This window comes from Pseudonaja textilis, chromosome 1, assembly GCF_049901715.1.
Source record: "Pseudonaja textilis isolate UNSWEBS1 chromosome 1, rPseTex1.2, whole genome shotgun sequence".
NCBI lineage: Eukaryota > Metazoa > Chordata > Lepidosauria > Squamata > Elapidae > Pseudonaja > Pseudonaja textilis.
The window spans coordinates 37230201-37246218 of NC_141990.1; the positions used below are offsets into that span (position 1 = coordinate 37230201).

The 16018-nt window shown below is 34.1% G+C and overlaps 1 protein-coding gene across 2 annotated transcripts in view; it reads left to right on the top strand.

Annotated features, from left to right (window-relative positions):
- The first annotated feature begins 224 nt into the window (after positions 1-224).
- The window catches only part of ENTPD6 (ectonucleoside triphosphate diphosphohydrolase 6), a 31141-nt gene continuing 15347 nt past the window's right edge, over positions 225-16018 (top strand). Inside the window, exons 1-9 of one of the 2 annotated variants that reach the window (XM_026695979.2) lie at positions 225-374; positions 958-1119; positions 3724-4010; positions 5166-5242; positions 6190-6333; positions 7371-7446; positions 12147-12182; positions 12904-12992; positions 14910-14989. In XM_026695979.2, the coding sequence (XP_026551764.1) occupies positions 3767-4010; positions 5166-5242; positions 6190-6333; positions 7371-7446; positions 12147-12182; positions 12904-12992; positions 14910-14989 (746 nt within the window). In that variant the 5' untranslated portion in view covers positions 225-374; positions 958-1119; positions 3724-3766. Of the gene's footprint in view, positions 566-957; positions 1120-3723; positions 4011-5165; positions 5243-6189; positions 6334-7370; positions 7447-12146; positions 12183-12903; positions 12993-14909; positions 14990-16018 lie in introns of both variants that reach the window. The other variant, XM_087931153.1, reaches the window with a different exon arrangement.

Below are 16018 nucleotides of genomic sequence, written 5' to 3' on the forward strand. Positions count from 1 at the left end.
TAGCGGGTAAACACTTTTTGCCATGCAAAAAAAAAAGGAACAAGAGCTCCATTTTTCCTCCCAATAAAACCATCAGGCTGTCCTCCAAGTTGGATTTTCCCTACCCTCCTATCTTTGTCCCACACGGAAGTCCGCCTTGAAATTCGCTTACACGCTCCTTGAAACTGCGGTGCTAGGGCCTGCCGTAGAAACCGGCGGGTCCGTTTTGCGCATGCGTAGGTTTCACAACCAGGGCCGATAACTCTTCTCTTGTTGAAATGGGGAAAAGGAGCGCTCGGATTCGGCGAAGTTGAGAAGAAAGCGGGTTGGGCAACGACGAGCTCGCCTGTTTCCAGCATGCGGTTCCTCGGCTGCCTAACGTGCCACGAGCAGAGGTGAGAGAAAGAACCGCCCGACGTCTTCGGTCGGATTCCCGCCGGCTCAAGCAATGAGAAATGGGGGCAGGCGAAGGGAAGGGACATTACAGTAAGACCGCGCTTTACTGACGGAAAAAGGAGGCAGCCGCTTTGTGTCTGTGACTTCTAAGCGCGGCTTTTGGGCTCAGCGTTTCTCTTTAAGTAGTTTGGTAAACGGCCCAATAAACCGCGGCTGGGCCAATTCATGGCAAGGGTAAGACGTGGGAGTCCCAGCCAGCTTCCGGGTTGTGATCTTGTTTCATCTGGAGGAATTTTGGGAGGCTTTTTGAAAGTAAACCTGCCTAGAAAAGCAGTTGCTATTTATAAGATGATGATGACGACGACTACTACATGGTGGGGAATAATTTACAGGGGAAGCTAACTAATACAGTTCAATATTTAGCTGGGTTCTCATTTATGGGTTGATTTGGTTTTTGCTTAATGCATTGGGTAAATCAAACCATAGTTCAGGTCATATAATTTAGGGTTAATTGTGAACTAAGCCCTCCTAAATTATTCGTTTATGTATTGTATGAACTAAGGTATTTTTCATTCCTTCTAGGTGGCCAGATGCAAAAGGCTACATTTTGACTGAAGCGAAGAACATTTTCAAAGTGCCATTTATTTTGTGTGGGTAGGAAAAGGAAAGAGAAATTGCTATATTTGCTGAAATGTTCTTATATAATTTGAAAAAGGCAGAGTCTCTTCAACTGGTTACCGGATTGTAAGTTGCCCAGAGTTACTGTGGTAATAATATTATTACAGCCAATAATTTTTTTAAATAAATAAGTTCCCTTATATCTTTTAACATTTAACACTATAATTCAGCAATGTCTTCTTTGTTCTTTATCATTCTAATGGTAAAATACTGTTTTGTCTGTATACTTACTGCAGAACAATTTCAAAAATAGCATTGTTCTTATGTACCTCTCGTATTTATAAACATATACTTGTTGCATTTTCTACTGGGTGATAATTCTCTGAAAATTAGTTTATCAAAGTATAACTGTTGGGTGTGAAACTGTCCTTATTTCGTTCTCTTTTTATATGGAAAATTAATCATTTGGGATTGAAAGTATTTTAGTGATTAATATAAAAATGGTGTATTCCAATTTGAAAGCTAAATTATAGCTGAACATTTGCCATATTTTAACATTTAAAGACAGAAAGAATCCTCTACCATTGTATCTATGAACATGTACATTTTACATGCCTAGGTTGTGCATAGTGTAAGTATGAAAGAGAATATTAAATGGGATAATTAAAAATATTTTAATAACTTCCTCATAATATTGCTACTTTACTTTTCTTCCAGCTCCTGTACTAAATAACTGAGAATCCCACTTCTTTTGTAAACTAATAATCCTAACTGTTGCTCTTTACTATCCTGGTTCTTTAGATACCCCTAAGCCTGCAATGTTTCTTGAGCAAGCAGGGCTGGTTATTAGTTACTGGGTTATTTATTTTCACAATACAAAATTCTTGTTCCTTAGAATGTAAATATTAATTATGGAGCAAATAATGATTGTTAGCAATTAAGGAAGTGTTTATTAATATTTGAGGTACCATGAGTCCCTGAAATTATAAATCAATTTGAATTGTCTCCCCCTAAATAATATGGAAGAATACTTGTATTAAGCCAGCATCTCCCAACTAATTACTAAGCATATATATTACTTTTGAAAAAAAGAAACTTAAATAACATTCAGTTTACAGAAACAAAAAACCAAACACTTTTAGTGGAAACTTGTGTGAAGGATTAAGGAGTCTGTTTGCATAATGATTTCTTTGTAAGGAACCCTTATTCCTTTACACAAGCATAGAGTTTAAGGAATAGGAAGTTAAAGGCAGAAAGTTGGTTGGTTAAGAGGTTTCAGTAAATGTCTAAGTGGTCTATAATATATCTGAAAATATTTTTAGATCAAAATATCAATAGCCATAATCAATACCAAAAAGTTCCCCACCCTCTTTTTAAACTAGGCTACTAAAGCTGAAATGCTCTTGGGAGAAAAGCAACTAACACTGAAAGTTCAGTTATAAAAAATAACTCAGGATTGTCCATGTGCTCAGAGGCATATTGTACTTGTTTATTAAATCTAAGAGCATGCACCTTTTCTTTTGACTTACCTATTCCTTAGCTGGCTTTAGTTGGTGAACCTGAGAATTCAAAAATAAATAAATTGAACTAAATCACACAGGTAGAAAATTTTTCCCGTTAATGTAAACTAATATTTTAAAGAGTACTTTTCCAGTTTCTGTCTTAGAAAGTATTCAAGTAGCCTGCAATTTTGAATAAAATACTATATTCACCATGTTGTAAAAAAATAATATTTTCTGTAAGTATAGTTTCATTGAGAAAAACTAGGGAAGTGTCAAAGTACCAGGTGAAATTCTTACTTGAAATTCTTTAATTCAGTCATCAGTATTTTGTATGTGCTGATGCATAACGGTTGAATATATGTGCTTATACATAATGGAAAGTTCAGTTTACTATGATTCAGATTAACTGAAATCAGAGTTCATATAAATAGGAGGAAATGATTATTATACCATAATCACCATACAATAATTTTCTATGAGGAACTTATCTGAATTAGGAACTTGTTTACTTTAAAAAATGCAAAAAACTTTTCCTTTGAATATATTATTGCTGTTGCTTTAATAAGAGACCTGGCTAAAGTACAAGGAAAATTACAAATATAGAATATTAGTCCAGTTGAATATTATATAATTCTTTGGAATATAATACATTTTTAAAAGAAATAAATTCTAGAACACTCTAATTTTGACAAGTGAGGAAAATTTCTGCAAGACTCATATCTTAGTTTTTATATATATCTATAATAATGTAATTTCATTAGTTTAACAATATATCAGTGTTTGTTTTGGTAGAAGTACTTTACTCCTTGTCAAAATCAGTGAATTCAAAATGTTAGGTCAGTATTTATCTCAATAATCTATTTTATTATTTTACCACATAATTTTTCTCATGCCAAAAAAAAGTATTATTACAATAATAGTATTAATAGAATTGTCAAATCTGGCTTAAAACTTCCAGCAGTATTTTCTATAGTTTTTCTGGAGTAACAAGCTTTTAAAGATAGTTCTTATAGATTTTTATTACATTGTGTATTTTTAGGAATATCATCATATAAAAGTCCTCAAGGGAAAAATTACAAACTAAAACACATTACCACATCATTGATATGGTATATTAATGTTGTACTGTGTCTAAGTAGCCTTTCTAGTATATTTTGCACGATGACTCCATTTTTCTCAAATAAAATTTCATACTTCTTTATAAAACAATTTTATTTTTATATTGCAGGAAATCATAAGCAACTGCTCAAAAAAGTGAAAGAAAAAGTCTAATGGAGATCATGAAGATCCCAAAACCATTCTGCATATTTTCAATTTTCACATGTGCTGCTATATATGCTGTGTATACCAAGTGGAATTTTGATTATAAAGGAAAAAGTGTTGACAAAGGTTTGGAAAAGCAGCTTGGTGCTGAGATCTCAAGAAAAGATGAGGCAGTTCTTTATGGAATTATGTTTGATGCTGGAAGCACTGGCACCCGTATACATGTATTCCATTTTGCACAGAAACCAAAAGGTAACCCCTTCAGTTCATAATTTTGCTAATAACCACTTGTTCAGTAACTCTGGAAAATTGCCGCAGTGCTGAATGAGTGGTACTTACAACTTATCTTCAAAATTCTGGCCATCACAGTGTCCCCATGCTGATATGATCATGATTTGGGAAACTAGCAACCAGCTTGCACTCAGGATGATTACAGTGTCCTGTGGTCATGTGATTGCCATTTGCAACCTTCTCTGCCTGCTTCCCACAAGCAAAGCAATGGGGAAGACAACAGGGAAGGTCATAAATCACTCTGGTCAGTTCCCTCAGCCTTCCTGCACATTGTACAACATGGTTTTTCCCTTGACTGCCACACACCCAACTTACATGCAGCCTGAACTTGTCACATGATTGCCATTTGAGCACTTCAAAATTGGTATGCAATCAAATATCACAGTCTACCATGATCGTGTGATCATCATTTGTGTGGAAGCGATTAATAGAGAAGGTGGAAGTAAAATCGTAAGTCACGATCATGTGATATTTTGCTTAATAACTAGTGATTTGCTTAATGACTGAAGGGGAAGTGAGATCATAAGCCTGTCATAGTCGTGATGTTTTGCTTAGTGACTGCGGTGTTTAACAATGAAGTTTTTGTTCCAATTCTGTTTACTAAATGAGAACTACCTGTGCTGTTTTCCTACTATTTTCTTTTATTGTTTACTCATGTCAGAATTTGCTGCTCCCTGGTGGCTCAAATATTTTAATATTGTTTATAAAAGCTATGGCATATTTATATATTGAAGGGTGGTGGGTTTTTTGAGATCTATTTTGAAGGTAGAGCAATAGATGCAAAAAACATGGTCTAATCATAATTTTCATGAGAATGTAAATATTGTAATCCTTCAGGTTACAAATTGTTGAAGGCAGTACATAAGAAATATGTATATATATTTTTTAGGAATCACATAAATAGTGTCATACAATGAAGAACTGTTCCCATAAGACAGAAGGAAAGGGGATACTTCTGCTGGGTTTTCTTTTCTGCAGTTAGTCCCCCTTATGAAGAAGGATTTCACATTAATTTCTTGATTAATTAACTTAATTTTTGGTGTCTTTGATTTGCGGACTGCAAAATTATGTATAGAAGTTACTACATTGAGTTAATTTTCCTTTTTTAAAAAACAGAGCTTCCAAGATTAATTAATACCACATTCAAAGCATTAAAACCAGGACTCTCTGCATATGCTGACAATGTGGATAAGGTAATTTGAACTTAAATAAGATAATTTAGGTCATGCTTGCCTGGAAATAATTGTTAATTATTGTTAACTTATAAAAATTATAAATATTGACATAAATTATAAAATTATAATAATAGCAACTTCTTTTGAAGAAACATGCATATCATTGTATTACAGGTGTATAGTTGTTGAAGAAATATATATCTGTGCTATTTGTTAGGTAAGGTTTAAAACATTTATTCTGTCTCCATTTTTAAAAGATATCTAGGTAGGCATACCTTGTGCCAAAGTTAGGACCATGGATGTCAGGCACAAGCAACCAGAACTGTTCCGAGGTTTCAGTCAAGAGGTTTCTTTATTACTGAGTTGACAGACTGCCTGCCTTCCCTTGAGAAAGCCTGATATAGTGTTTGATCTCATATGCTTTCTCACCTACTATGGAGTCCAAGCTACCATATTTCTTAATTCTCCCTATTGGGGGCCTCCTTCCTTTCAGCTCTTGACTCCACCTGGAGTTGTTTTTATGTCATATCGAGGTAAGATCTGTCTGAAACCTGAATTTTCCTGGCGTTTCATGTAGTACTAGCATGTCTAAACAATAAAACACATTGTATGTGAGACAACTTCATCTAGCAAAAGTATTCAGGATAGGCACAAAATCTCCTGACTTAGGGGGAAAGTCAGGTCCTGAAAATCTTCATCCAGATCTTGGGGAATGCTGTTCCACAGAAACACAGAAAAATGTTGTGTTTTTATATATATCAAGAAGTTAGGCAGCCTCAAAATCTTAAAAATAAATATCCTGCATCATCCCCATTTATACTTACTTCTTTTTTAACTGCTTGAATGAGAGCCCGTCTGTTTTAGTGGTTTAAGGTACCAGGCTAGAAACCAAAATAAGAAAACATGCATGCGTGCATCCCCCAGACCCTGCTTAAATAAAAAGACAACGTATTTTATTTTGTCAGAGTGCTGAAGGAATAAATGAGCTATTGGCAGTTGCTAAAGAAGCTGTTCCTATGCATTTGTGGACGTCAACTCCCTTAGTTCTTAAAGCCACTGCTGGCTTAAGATTGCTGCCAGGAGAAAAGGCACAGAAATTATTGGATAAGGTATTTTGTTCTCTATTCTTATTATCTTGATTAATCTAAATTAGTTTGGTATCAGGGCAGGAATCTCTTTAAGTCTTCTGCACTATGTATTCTAGTCTAGTAGATAATGATTACACTTCAGGCTTATTGATGAATACTAGAGTATTAATAGGGGGCTGTATTACAGTTTGTCATTCAGAGTTATAAAGATGGGTGTCATCAATATTATATTGATTTCTTTTAAATCTTCCAATGAAGCAGTGGATGATTTGAACAGGTATATCAAAAAGCTTAATACAGATAACACATCTGGAAAAAGTTTGCACCTGGAATGCATAAATAATGTGATCTGGAAGGGGTTCATTCTCCCTAAATGCTTTTAATTTTGGGGGTGCTTCTTGCTCCATTTTGGCTCCTGATTACTGCACAGGATTACTGTGCATTTTATTTATGGTTTTCCATCACGTTCAGATGGTACATCAATTCTCAATTCCTGAGAATGACCAGCTGTTAGGAGACAATGGTACAGATAGTCCTTGGCTTACAACCATTTCTTTAGTAACCGTTCAAACTGCAAAAAGTGATTTATGACCAATTTTCACACTTAATGACCATTGCAACATTCCCACAGTCACGTAATAAAAATTTGGACTCTTGGCAACCGGCATGTATTTCGATGCATTCCAAGGTCATGTGATCTCCATGATCTCCAGTTAATTTCCAAAAAGCAAAGTCAGTAGGGGAAGCTGGATTCATTTAACATCTGCAAGATTCATTTAACAACAGTGGTGATTCACTTAATAACAGTGGTAAAAAGGTCATAAAATTGGGCATGACTCACTTATTGACTGCTGTGTTTAGCAATCAAAGTTCCATCTCCCAATTGTTTTTGTAAGTCAAGGACTGTCTCATTAGGCAGGAGGTAGTTTAATTATAAGACAGTAAATAGTTCAATAAGAAGAATGACACCATATATACAATTGCAGAGAAATATAATCTTTTCTGAATTATTGCGTTTCTTGAGTTTTAAATGTATTTGTATGAATCTTTAATTTTAGGTAAAGGACATTTTTCAAGAGTCTCCATTCTTTATAGGAAATGATTGTGTCTCCATAATGGATGGATCAGATGAAGGTAGTTGAATTTATGTTTCAGTGATTTCATAGTATGTTTGCTTTTGATTCTAAAATAATCTTCCTGTGCAGACAGAATTTCTGTGAAACTAAGGGCAAACACAACTGTTTAATATCTCTGCAATGTTTTTCCCTTTTGTTCAATCATGTTTGCTTCTCAGGAACTGGCTGGACAAGTCCCTGCAATTGTCTTGGCAAGGTTTTCAAAGTGGTTTGCCATTTCTTCCATCTTAAGGCTAAGGGAAAGTGTCTGAGGTCATCCATCCATTGTGACTAAAGTGGGACTAGAAATCATAGTCTTCCATTTTCTAACCTGATGCCTTAATCACTTGATCAAACTGGCTATCCTACAATATTTTAACTGCTTGCAAATATATGTGGAGTAATATAAAGAACATCTATTCCTGTTCTATTAAGCTAAATTACTGTTTCCCAAATTTATTTGGCCATGGAATATTTGGGAGTCTTTAATATATTAATGTAACATACGCATGCTACATGTGGGAAAGGAGGTTTTTACACACACACACACACACAATAATTTTGAATTTAGTTGAAACTTTGGTTAGGATTTATTGAAAATGAATGATAAAAATGAATTTCAGTCCTCATTAAAAAGAATGCTATGGCTGAGTGCCCATTTTTTGCCCAAAATCTTTACCAGGAGGAGTATTTTTCTTTTGCTGATCATAAATCAACTTAAAATTAGAAGAACTACTAGAAAGATCTTTGTGTATGGTGCAGCATTTCACACTTTTCATGATATCATAATGTGAAAGTTCTGTTTCACATATATCAAACGAAGAAAGTATTCAAACTACATGTTTTGCAACAGTTAGGTTGAATTAAACTGCTCCAAATATAATTTTGTAGAATGTTACTTTTTTATTTTAGTTAAAAAAAATAAATCATGAAACACAGAACTAGTGGCTTTGTAATCCATAATGAAACCAAAAGCTATGCTATAATTTCCTATCCTTTTATAGAGAAATCAAAATGGCTCCTATTATATCTTCAGCCAGTTGGGAAAAAAAAGACATTAGCCTGTTGTCTATGCAGAATTCTCAGTTGTCAGGTACTATGCATTCACTGAAATTTTATTAGAGAATATCTAGTTGACGTCTAAGCTGATAGAGAAGAATATTTGTAGCTCAGAGTTGAAGGGTCCTTAGTATTATCTGAGCTGGGTTGTTTTCTTGCAAATGATTCATTATACAAGCTAGGTACATCATCAGGTTACCTAGTTTAGGTAATGAAATATCTGCAAGAAAACAAGCTCAGGGACTTCCGGTTTGAGCTTCTTTGGTGACAGACCGAAACCTCGTCTCTCCGAGGCTTCGATCCGTGCTCGTCGCTGGAGCGCCCCGAGCCAGCTGGTTTTGGGGCTAAGCCAGCCCATAGAGGTGGTGAAGAGGGGGGAGACTGCCTGCAGGGTTGAGGAGAGCCGCATCTCTCCTCCCCAGCTGGCTACTACTCCCTTTCCCGAAGGCGGTTGTAGCAGTGGTCAGAAATGGCCACCACAAAGAAGAACTCAACCGAAAAAGAATGTGCAGGAGGAAGATAAGAAGAGAAAGTTTTGGTTGACCGGGTCAAACAGCAAAAGCAACAAATAAGGTACCCTGGAATTTAAACTTAACAACATTGTTCCCAAGGAAGATTTTGAAGCTGCGAAGGAAAGAGAGAAGGGAAAGGATTAGGGTTTTTTTCTTCCCTTCCTTATACTGACAGCTAAGAGACTTAAGCAAGAAACTGAAAAAAAAATCCACTTTGACATTAATAGGCATGTAAGCTGAAAATAAAAGTCAAAGGGATAATAAAGATTTTTGGACATTTAAAAGTTTTTAAAAGCTGGAAAGGAGAAAAAAAAAGAATAGAAGGGCAGGATCTGGAAAAATGGAGGAGACTGCCTGGAATTAAGGAATGGAACTGTAATTAAAAGGAACTTACAGTGAAATTTTAACAAGATTCCTCAAAGATACATTTTAATGGAAACTTAGTAACACAATAATAGAACCCCAGGAAGAGAAAGTGGAAAAAAGAAGCAAGTAGAAACAGCCTTGGATTATTTGGATTACTTGGTGATTTTTGGTTTTTGCATCTAGATGACTAAAATTAACTGGGTGGTTGTTTAAAAGTTTTTAAAATGGTATCACTCTTAGAAGAACTGAAACGGAACATTAAAAATGGAAAGAAGACACACAAGAAGAGAGAAGTTTTTTTGGCTTCGTGTTTCAATTCTTAGAAATGGAGATCTGGAACTATGAGAAGCAACAAGAAATGCTTGCAGAACAAGAAGATTGGGACAAAGAAGAAGCCATCTTTAATGATCAAATAATTTTAAGTGGGAAAAAAGAAAAGGGGGGAAAGAGAGTGAAAGGTTTAAGATTAGAAAAAACAACCAAAAAGAAGAAGAACAATTTGAAAGATAAGTATAATATTAGAAAGCAACAGAAGAGGGGATTACAGATGAGAGAGTTAGAAGTAGAGAGACGAGGGGGTAAAGAGAGACGAGGGGGTAAAGAGAGACGAGGGGGTAAAAAGGGGAGGGAGAAGAAGAGGGGGAAGAAGGCTAGGAAAAGAAGTTGTAAAAGACAGAAACAAGAAATGGAGAAACAGGGAAAAGATATAAGGATTGTAACCATAAGTTTGTTTAGAGATAATGGGTGAAAATTTAATTGTAAAAGGGATTCTGCAAAGGTACATAAGATAGCTTTGTTATATTACGAATAGAAATAACTTTAGAAAATATGATGATGGATAAAATATTTATTGTAATGCAGTGGGATGTTTGTTAATAAATAAATGAATTAAAATGATTGAGAAAATTAAAAGGGAACGTTTTTAATTATTAGTGATGATTTATAAAAAATATAAGTGAGAAATATGGAAAAAAAAGAATTAACTATGGAAAGTTTATAAGTGTTCCCAAGGAAGTATGATATTCAATTGAAAAGAAATGTTAAAGATGTTAAGATTTTGATGCGTATTAATGATAGAATTGAATTTGAATAGAATGTGTTTTATTTACGTATATATATATATATATTTCTTTTTAAGAATATAGTGTCTATTTTAAGAATGTACCAAGCAGAATTCGATTGGAAGTTATGTATTATATTGAATGCTATAATCTTAAAGCTATACATTGAAGCTTAAATAAGAGCTTGAATGGATAAAATTAAAGGATATAAAAGTGTCATACTCTAATTGGTAACTACAGGGAAAAATTTGCTTAATAAGAAAAGATAATGTGAAATTGTAACAGGACAGACAAAAGTATAAATATAATGATTTGAATTGAGATAATTAAAGTTGAGAAAATTAAAAGAAGGGAAAAACTATGTAGAAAATATAAAATGGTAATAAGATATGGAATAGAATATAAAAATGAGCATGAAATTGAGTTTTGTGTTTGTATGAAGAAGTGATAACCTGGGACCATGCTATTTTCAGAAAAGATGTTTTATTTGTATTTTGTTTTTGTGAAAACCCAAATAAAATTTTCAAAAAAAAAACCCAAGCTCAGAGAGGATCAAGGCCTCCACATAGTCTAAAGATAGACTATCAAGGAAGAGGTCATTGTAAATGTTTGGAGAAACATTTCCTCAATCCCCTAAGAGCAAGATTTTAATTCATCCTTCAGGAAACAAATTGAGAAGTTGGACTGGCTGTCCTACTGTACTAATAAATAGGAAATGCTATTTGCATTTATGGCAGTTTGTACTTTGCTTCTGAGGAATTCTGCCATTTGTAGGAGCAGTGGCTGGGCCAAGGGTCTTCAAACTTGGCAAGTTTAAGACTTGTGGACTTCAACTCCCAGAATTTCTGAGCTAACATGACTGGAAGAGAAATTCTGGGAGTTGAAATCCACAAGTCTTAAAGCTGTCAAGTTTGAAGACCCCTGGGCAAGGCATTTGGTTCCAATGTTAGCCACAGTCTGGCACCTACAGGAGTGCCCTAATCTCTTTTACTGAGAAAAAATAACTTCTTCATTCAGAAAGAAAATGAAGCTAGTTTAGTTAATAGTATTCAGTTCCAGGTAAATTGCAAGTATCTATCTTCCACACAATGAGGGCAGGCTCATGTTAAAGTAAGTGAGCAATTTAGTTAATGAAATGTATTGTTTGTACTTTTATTTAGCTATTACTTGCTTTTAGACTTTACATGTTCTGAGAGTGGAAGTACAATTGAGACAAAATTCTGTAGATAAGTTTTTCAGTTTGTGCTGTATTTAATTTTTTATTATAAATTGTAGGCTACACACCATATTAACATAGAACACTGTATAGCTGTCTAGGAAGAAGAATTTTCTATACTATATTTTAGCAGATACTTTGAATCAGTTCATAATGACCATTTCCATATACAAATATGTAAAGGAAAAAAGCATATGTCATGCATTGCTCCAAGTTAACTAAGATCTTTTAGCTTTCAAATAGCACACTGAAATGTCCCATTTTCTATATGTCTTTCCTCTAAAGATTCATCTCATTTTTTCTGATATAGTAGAAGCCTAAGCTCCAGTTAGTGTTAGTCAGATACCTCTATCCTAATTGTTGTAACAAGCATTTGTCTTCTGTGCCACTTTCTCACTCGTCCTGTTTTGATGATTTTAACCAATTTAAATTTGATCTTATAAATAAATCACAGGAATTGGAAAATAGAAATCTGATTTCTATTTATTGCATTTTTTTAAACCAGGTATTTCAGCATGGATCACAGTCAACTTTTTAACAGGTATGTTTGCAAGTATGTTGTATTACGTTTATATTCTATATTATTGTTATTTATTAAATTAGTCAGTTAATAAATCACCCACCCATCTTGTCAGAGGCAACTCTGGCTTACAAACTTTCAGTTATAATGTACTATTTTAAAGCATTAAAACAGTAATAAGAATAATAAATTTAAAATTCAATTAAAATAAAGCTAAGCAAGATGGAGAGGGAGGGAACAAAGTGCGTACAGGGAGGTGGGGTAGTATCATTAGTCACCTCCAAAGTGCTCACTCCCACTAGGACCCCAATATAATACAATTTATGTTCTCTCTAAATGTTCAAAGTATATAGTAGTAGTTTGCTATATGCTATTTTCTAAAGTAATTTGTTATATAAAACGATAAGATTTACGTAAGTACTATTAAATTCAGTGTAGCAGTTCCCAGGACATAAAACTGCAGCCACAGTTGCTTCGGATAAAACTCCAGTTATACTTTGAATTTAAAACCTATGCTTACTTTAAATACAAGTAATTAAATACAAGTAATTTCATCAAATACAAGTAATTAAAACATTTCCATGTATTTACGTTCCTTGTTATTTGAAATTTTAAGTCTGATTTATATATGTGTGATAATATAGGCAAGATACATGTGTTTTACTTGGAACTGTTTGTAAAATAATTACATTTCTTAAATAAACATTCCATTAACTTTGCTTTATCAAATGATCCATTTCAGACAGCTTGAATAATCCAACGAAGAAATGTGTAGGAATGCTAGATTTAGGTGGTGGATCTACTCAAATCACATTTCGCCCAAGCACTGAAGTAAGAAGAATACAAGTCCCTTTTATTTCAACTCTTTCAAGAGATCACCAAACATTTTTACATTTTTTTGTTTCTGTTGATTTGCTTCAATTTTGGTTTGGGGTATAAAACCATGTCAGCTTTCGTGTGGATTTAAAACTTGTATTGAAGTAGGAATTTAATTAACTCTCCACTGTTGACATTTAATGCTAGTAGGTTTTTCTATTCAAGAGGAGGAAGTTTGCCAGCAACTATTGCTTTTAGATATATGACTTCCATTATTGAAGAGAATTGTGCAAAGTTAATACTGGCTATATAAATGGCTATGGATATTACCTAAAATCCAAAACTGTATAGTTTAGGTATTATCCAAGTAATCTTTCCAATACATTGTTCTAGGTCTGATACAGCTCTATAAGTATGCCAGCAGATCTTAGGAGCTAACAAAAATTGTAGTATTATAGAATTTCATTCATTCATTCATTCACAGTATATAGCAAGTATAAAGCTGGAAAAATTCTGCCAGGCAGCACATTTCTAATGCCTTTTCTGGCAGCATTGCTTTTGATCCCTAGAAGTTCCTGGCCACCAAGGGCTGACAAACATTTCTACTAGGTAGTGTCTTCAGGATATCCTTGAAAAGTATCCAGAACTTCAGCTGATACAGTATGTGGCTATGAGGGTAAACATAGAAGGGCCCATGTCATCCTTTTACTGCACAAACTGCATTGGGTGCCATTTTGCTCCCAGGTCCAATTCAAGTTTTGGGTTATGACCCTGAAAGCCTTACATGGCATGGGGCCACATCGGCCCATCCCATCCAGTCAAGCAGGAAAAGTATATAATGGGCCTCGTCAGTTAAATAATTCCAACTGGAAAGGTCCAGGAAAAGTGCTTTGTCTGCCATTGTCCCTGACCTGTGTAACATTCTTCCCTCAGAGATAAGGCAGGCCCCACTCTCCTGGCCTTTTGGAAAAGGGTAAGAACATGGCTCTGCAACTTTGCTTGGGGCTGACAGAGGAGCAACAGTGGGCCTGGTTAGCGCCCTGAAAGTCCTCCCCTCCTCTCCCCTTTTAATTAGCCTTAACACTGGTTTTTAATTCCTTGCCCTTTTAAAATATTATATACTGTTTTTATGTTTTAATATTTTATTTGTGCGCCGCCCAGAATACTTTGTGAAGGAGATCTTAATGCCTTTTAAAATGTGATAATAGTCTATTAGAGGAAATAGCTCTGTATAAGAGTATGCATCTGCCTATTTTATTTAATTGAAAAAAATGAATGGGAGCTCACGAATAAGTTTTGAATATAAAGGTTGAAAGTTGGACCAGAAGAAGGGCTGAACAAGTCACAAAAAAGGGGAAAATAGAAAGCTGTGCTTGGATGGCTGATGAGGCTTCAAAAAGAAAGAAGGAAGAGGTTAAAGAACAAATGGCAACATATTAAACAATACATGGACATACTGGAAGCAAGAATGGTTTGAAAGATATGGGAGATACAATGAATGGTGAAAAATAATTTTAATCAAATTCCTTTTATGCCTTTAATTTATTTGACTTCCTATTTCTTATTCCTTATCTGTATTTTGCATAACTCTGACAGAGTTGATATGAATGTAGGTTACAATTAATTTAATTTAGTTGTCTTATAGGATGCCACTATAGTTAAGTGACATAAGTCACATAATTTTCATAGATACGAATATCTGTAAGATTCTAGCTTACTGGTTTAATCGGGAAACGTAACATATAAACTGGAAGATCATCCTCTGGTCTGTTTAGTGAAATATCCAACCTTGGATCTTTCTACTTGTTATCTGACCATGATGCATAAAAATGTAACACATAATTTTAAGAAATATAGCTTTTTAGCAGCTCTCCAACAACATTGCTCTATTTTCTTTTCATGGAATATCAAGTATTTTCTCTCTCTTTACAGACATCTGCAGAGAATTCAACTGCTGAACACATCATTTCATTTAACTTGTTTAATACTACATATAAACTGAATTCACACAGGTTAGTTGTCAGAAAGCTTTTTCATATAGTGCAGTAAATTGTTTTTTTTTAAAGATTGTTAAATGTTCATAGTAATTGATTATTTATAAAAATATCTAATACATAGTTGCATGCAAACATTTAGGCACCTCTGGTCAAACAGTATGTTTCTTTTTGATAGTCCTAAACTTCGTTAGGGGAGAAATAGAGGTGCTCTCAATTACGCAGGATCTAAGATATGGTCGTTTCAAAATTAAAATTATAAATTTAATCAGAAACATTGTCCTGCCTGATTTTTGTCTAGATTATTACAAGAATGGAGTTGGCACAGACTAAATATATACAAGGCTCTAAGAATCTACCTCAAACACATTCTAGAGTAGCAACAGGCCAATAAATCATTTGACTCCCATACACAGAAAACCAGAGGATATTTTATAGCCTACACTTCTGACACTGTTTCCTTGAAAAGTCTGAGCAATTTAGATTGGCTGGGCAACTATATAGATCAGATTTTTCAGACCATTACCTATAAGCCAGAAGTTCCAGGAACTAGAAAATTAAAATATAAATTTGGAGAAAGGTACCGATCACATTGATATGTTAAATATTTGTAATATACTTCACATACTTTTAAAAAATACCTTTTCTTTCCTTCAAGTACAATCTTTTGGGGAATAAAACAGATTATGGGCATTTTAAATTTATCACATGGCCATACGGTGGCTAGTTATAAAAATAGCCATTTTATAATAAAATGCTACTTAAACATTGACCTTAGAATTCCATAAAATATAATTCTTTTTAATTATTATAACGACTACAATATATTTACTTTGACTGTTCATGAATACATTTCATCTTGCTTTTGATGAACCATGAAGTAACTTGATTATTAAGTGGCGAGGTTCATTTTTAAAAGGCCTGCATTTCACCTCTTTGGTCTATCTAACTATTTAAAATGTATAGTGTATGAAAGCAAATTAAGTGTATATCAGTCTATGAAATGAAATTTAAAAGAAAATAACCATATCAGCATTTAATTATCAT